Source organism: Zootermopsis nevadensis, unplaced genomic scaffold (genome assembly GCF_977971745.1).
Source record: "Zootermopsis nevadensis isolate Lab colony 2312 unplaced genomic scaffold, Znev_1.0 Znev_ptg000002l, whole genome shotgun sequence".
In the NCBI taxonomy this organism is placed as follows: Eukaryota; Metazoa; Arthropoda; class Insecta; order Blattodea; family Termopsidae; genus Zootermopsis; species Zootermopsis nevadensis.
Window position 1 is genome coordinate 10,953,709 of NW_028259134.1, and position 6,000 is coordinate 10,959,708.

The following is a 6,000-nucleotide window of genomic DNA, read 5'->3' on the forward strand; positions in this document are numbered from 1 at the left end:
TTTGAGGTACAAAGTTAATCTAAATAATATATGTAAATTCAGTTTGTAGCTTAAAGGAAATAATGCATTTCCATTATAAGGATAAATATATGGATACCCCGACGGAGGCAGAGAATTTTTCCTCTAGCCTCTGCGTCCAGACCGGCTCTGGGGCCCACCCAGCCTCCTCTACAATGGGTACCGGGATCCTTTCCCCGGGGGTAAAGCCGGCCGGGGCGTGATGCTGACCACTCACCTCCCATCTAGTGCCGAGGTCAAGGAAGAGAGGAGCTATACCTCCACTTACCCCAAACGCCTACATGGCGTATAGTGGGACAAACTTTACTTTACTTACTTTATATGGATGGTGCATAAGAATATAATAGCTGTTTATACTGAGAATCACATGAAAATTATAATCACACTCTGAAAAAAATGCAGATTTACTAAATTTAAATAAGGTGGTACATACAGTTATGACTTTGCACAAAATGATTTGTTTACAATTTGTAATATTGCCACAAATATGAAGTTTAATTAAAATCAATGTGATTCTTTAATAAAGATAAACTCCAGTTCACAAGTCTTCGGTCTGAGCTACATTCGTTCTTAGCGACACATCCTTTTTAAGCGACGGGTATCAGCACACAAGCATTCAGTTTCGAGGTTGCCCGCACGTGACTGTTTCGGTGGATACGCTGCTTCTCGATAATGATGCCAGTCACCCTAAGAAACTGAGTGACTTCCCAGAAAAATGGTCTTGTTTCTCCTACCCAACACGACTTCACTGGTCCATCATATGAACCAAGGAATAACTGCACATCTAACTAAAGATATATAGTTAATTTCTTCCGAAGTGACTAGAGAAAACTACACTAATGACAAATCAACCACCACAGACTGAACGCCGTATCTGTGATGTTATAACTCCTGCTCAGGACTCACTGGGTTCAATCACGGTTCGCAGACCAGATATACTGATGAAATTCATCATGGCTTTCATGAGACATACGAGTGCTAAGATAAAAGGCTACCTTGAAATAAATCACGAAATATCTCTTCCACATCTTTTCAAACTCATCATTATCAATCACTGTACCATTCGGTTCTACTAAACCAATTAGACTCGAGGATCGATTTATCGCTCATCAGAAAACTGTTTTTATTATTACAATTTTATTTCCATTTCGGATTAAGAATAAAGATCATAATCACCAATGTGTAAAGTTGTTCTTTTGGACTATGACCATTATCTTAAGTTATAAAACAATAAAACAGCGTCTTGGAAACTGCATTCTGCTTCCAACACTTCGTTTTAATTTAAGATGATGGACAAACTCCGAGAGAATTTTTTTTACATGTTTTAACGCACCACTGTCAAAAACCTTTAGACTTCGACACAATTATCGAAGTTTAATGTTAAATATCCACTCGGGAACACAACCCTCACTTTAATGAGTGTATGGTAGTATTCTGTGTGTCAGCAAAGCAACTACGACGCAAATTAGAGTATACCTAAATCTGAAGTGACACTAAAAAACCGCATTCACAGCCGAATGTGTTTTATAACTGGGAGCTGTCTTTAAAAACGATTCAATTTAAACTAAATTAACACTGTAACACCAACATCAGGAGTTTTAAATTGAGTGTCAATGGGTTTAAAATCGACTGAACTGTGTTTGTTGCATTAATCAAGAGACGTTGGCAATAAACACAGGTCGCTCACAAAAATCTCACTCCTACGTCCGTAAATTTTGACGAGAGGTTCAAACGCTTGACGCCGAAGAATTCAACCCCTACCTCATGTAAAACAGTAATTTTCCGCTACACAATAAACTTGTTAATACTGTTTGGAAAATATGATCGCTGTTAGAGTGACAATAGTATGAAACCCATAAATACAAAATACAGATTTACTGACTGTTAAATCAATTGGAATGTGCACTTACAATAAGGTTTTAGAGGGATACTCTAGCAGAGGACTTGCTTATTTCCATTATGAGACTATGGCTACAAATCCGGTTATTTATAACAGCAAATCAAGGGTTACAACCTCATATCTGTTTAATTGAAAGAAAACATTTCAGGTTGTCACAGCGGTGAATATGTCGAAATCTTCTAGGTTTTAACATAAGTTTACACACCACAATTGATTCCACAGAAGTAGTAGGCCTGTATCGTCCGATAATGCTCTTGCATAAATATTGTGTTTCTTTCGTAAATGATATCGAATTCCATTCTGATTGTCTCTGAACCGACACTTTACTGTGAACAATTTACGTCCTGCACATTAGCTTTCACTAAATTGCATGCTTCAAGGTCAGCGTACACTCGTAAATCGTTGCAACACGAACAGCGGAGCCCTGGCGCGTGAAGACAGCTAAATAATCAGAGCTTAGGAGGTAGCAAGCAAGCAATACTGTGCTGATGACTTGGATCCGCGCGGTAAGAGAGGTAAAATCCTCCCGAGGCCTTAAAAAGATGCATTTTTTTTAATAGTTCGAAGAGGTCAATTTGAAGATTCTATTTCAAAGTAAACACCCCATGTTCTTTCCGACTAACTTTTTAATTACGAAACGTCGCAACTTGACGTGAGTTTACCACTGCTGGTGTCGGATTCTATTCTCGGCCCGGAAGTCGGATATTCTGAGGTTTCACTTTCCTCAGACTCTCCAGGAAAATCCTGGGATAGTACCGTGTTATTGTTCGCTACCAGCTCATTCTACGCCCTTCTTGGTTCATCTGCTGTTTGGTGCTAAGCAATTTTTTCTGTTGAAAAATATCGTTAAACAAACTAAATAAATCCTTTATTCTAGCAGCAAAAGATAGATTATTTGTCGCACATGAAGATTGCAGTATGAACATGAAGCAGAGAACCGTTTAACAACTTACCTGGCGTCTTCGACTGCACACCGCCTCGTGCGTCTTCTCCTGTGAGATCGCTCGGTGCCACACCGACAGTCGCAATACATGACGCAGAGCACTACCGACGTTACCAAGGTCACGATGAACGGCACAGCAAAATAGTGGATTATCACCTGCACGTGTTCCTCCCGGTTGTAATGGATAAGAACCACGGTTCTGTTCCCACGGGAGTAAAAACAGGGAAACTCAGCGTTTTCTCTGCCGTATATCGTGGTAAAATTCTCGCAGTCAACCTCAGGAGGATAACCGCACCCCTTGATGTTCACAAGCAGAACTGCTTCTTCAGTGAAGTTCTCTCCAGATTGCGTCGTTGAGGTCGGTACGGAGGAAGGCGAGACGGTTGAAGAGGAGTTGCCGTCGTCGTCGTCGTCGTCACTCTGTGGTATCAATGTTGCGTTTTTCGTATAGTAGGGCGCGGTGGAATACATGACATATATGTGAGTGCAACTGTACATATCGCTGGTGCAACCTTCCCGACAGGAACTCCAAGTACAATTGAAAATGCCACACAGATCTTCCCTCCTTGTGGTCACGCACTTTACAGGTTCGGAAACAAAGTCTGCCGCCAGAGTGGATATGGCAGGGTCCACATACAACGGCACAAGGAAGAGCAGTGCAGATCCTCCTCCCACTGCAGTCATGGCTAGGAAGGATGTTGTGTAGAACCACACCCTTTCCCGACATGTCCTTTTCGGTGCCTTCTTCTTCTTCGGTTGAGCCAGTTCCAGCAGTTTCCTCTTCCTGATTTCCTGTTGTTGGTCCAGGAGCAGCTCCGAGCTACTGCTCCTCATGGTCAAATCCAACCGGAAGACACGCTTCTGCTGCAAGGACCTTCACGTCTGTCTGAGTCAAAGTGTCTCCGGTACCACGTCAAACGAAACGCAGTTCATAACTGACCCGATTGTATGGGCAACTTTCAGAAACAAACTAACACTTCGCACCGGCGTCTAGCAAATATTAAATGTTGTCATCGAACTGAAGACTGACAAATCACTTCCAAATAATAATCTACAATTTGTTTCACATGAGAATGGATATCTTTGGAGACAATGGCGGAATAATTTCCACCTCGGCCTGTGAAATGAAGAAGCAATGCAGAGGATATCACAGTTGCTGTTAATGGAAAACTATGACGATATTAGTAGAAGCTTTGACCTATGTATGATGTGACTGTTCGGATGTGGGCCTAAGACGACATTCAATTATCTGAACAGAATGAAGCAAAGTAATAGTAGTCAGCATGCACTGTATATCTTATGACTGATGAAATAAGGCACAGATGCATAAACTAATGAGCATTACTGATGACAAGGCCGTAAAACTATTTTTTTTCTTCCATATTTAGTTCTAAAATTGATGATGTTCAGCTGAGACCGAAACGAAATACTTTCTAAAGAAACAAAATGATTCTTGATGTGTTCAAACTTTGCTACAAGAATCAGATCAGAGGCTAGGATAGAACCACGCCTATGAAATAAGACATATACCTCAAAATATGCCAAAATAAAACCAACATAAGATAGGTAATAATGCTGACTGATGAATCAACGACAGGAAGTTACCACACACCCCAACGAAAAAGGCATTTCCGGTAGCATGTACGTCACTCGATTCGCAAGGTAATGTCATTTCCACACATGAGATACTTTACCTCACAGTGTAGGTTCAAAACAAAACACTTTGCATCAAATTCACACAATTTTTTGACTGAAAATCTATCCAATTAGTCGTGTTTAAAACAAAAGAACAGTTTTGTTCCTATTACAAACCATCTGCTGTTGTTGTGTAGTGTCTACAAAACTCCTGCAAAATGTTCCATTTGTATATTTTGGACTTCAAAAACAATTAATGTATGCTATTATTGACGAAAATCCTGTTATATACAAGCCTGTAACCTAGAGTTGAAACAGAATGAACATATTTTACGAAACTACAAAACTTCTCTGTGCATATAAAAGACGACTGGCAACAAATCACCATGGTAATCCACTACTCGTATATGGTTTGAAGAAACAAAAGAAAGACTTCTCATTCATGTATTGGAGTTGTAGCGTTGTTTTATGTGGAATGAATGGAGACCGACGGCTTGTTTGTTGGCTATCGAAATGGTGGTTGTAGTCGCCACGGTTGAAGTTGTGCCAAGTGGAAAGTCGCCATCACAGGCTGACAGACCCTACGAGGTCTGGGTGGTTAGTCGTACACACCGTTGCCACGTCCGTTCGACCAGCTGATAACCAACTGAAACCGCCCTGTCACTCGCGCTGCGCCGCGCCCTCGGTGCCTCAACGAGATAGACGGCGCAAGCGTTGTTCCCCCCCCCCCCCCCACCCCACCCCCACCTTTAGTCACTGAACAGCAGGTAAGATTATCATCAGTGCATCGCATTGTCATCAGCGACCAAACTAGAGCAGGCCTAAGAAAACACTACACATTCCAGAAAAGATTAAACCCCTTGCACGCATAGTAACTTCTGGTAAGACCTCGTACAACACACAAATAGGCCATTGAATGATACTGTTTAAATAACAACGTAACAGAAACAACCATAAAATTAGTTGTTTCTTATGAATGAGTATTATGGAGTTACTGCGTCTTACATGCAAGCGTTGTCCTGTTTCGGTATATGACAAAAATCACGAAAACACCAGTCGCATTTGTCTGATGAACCGGAACTACGAACTTTCCATCAAATGCGCGTTCAGCTTGGTATGAAACGCGACTCAGAAAATAATTAAAACAGTTACTAATTATTTCAAGGTGAGGCCAATGTCGGCTGCTTAAAAAATTCAAACATTATTTGAAAGCAACAACGATAACGAGTTAATAACCAACAAGATCCCATATGTACAATGAGACGCACAATTTAATGTGTGGTTGCAAACATTCGTGAAACTCCTTTGTACGTTAAAACATACCAATGCGGCAAAGGAGCGAACATATCATGTAGAAGTTTAAACGAATGGAAATCAGCCACATCAGATCTTGTCACAACGATTTGCTAACAAATAAGGATATACTTGCGAACGAACTTCAGTCCTTCTTCACGTTCATAATAAATGCACGGTGTCTACGTGATGACCACGTAGTATCTGCCTT

The 6,000-nt window shown here is 41.0% G+C and overlaps 1 protein-coding gene across 2 annotated transcripts in view; it reads right to left on the reverse strand.

The window, feature by feature from the left end:
• The window catches only part of Teh1 (tipE homolog 1 phospholipid transfer protein), a 52,920-nt gene extending 47,748 nt beyond the window's left edge, over positions 1-5,172 (reverse strand). The window contains exons 1-2 of one of the 2 annotated variants that reach the window (XM_022072037.2): positions 4,674-5,172; positions 2,872-3,978 (exon numbers count right to left, since the gene is read on the reverse strand). In XM_022072037.2, coding sequence (XP_021927729.2) covers positions 2,872-3,695 — 824 coding nt within the window. In that variant the 5' untranslated portion in view covers positions 3,696-3,978; positions 4,674-5,172. Of the gene's footprint in view, positions 1-423; positions 2,749-2,871 lie in introns of those variants that run through there. The other variant, XM_022072038.2, reaches the window with a different exon arrangement.
• Between the last annotated feature and the right edge of the window lie 828 nt (positions 5,173-6,000).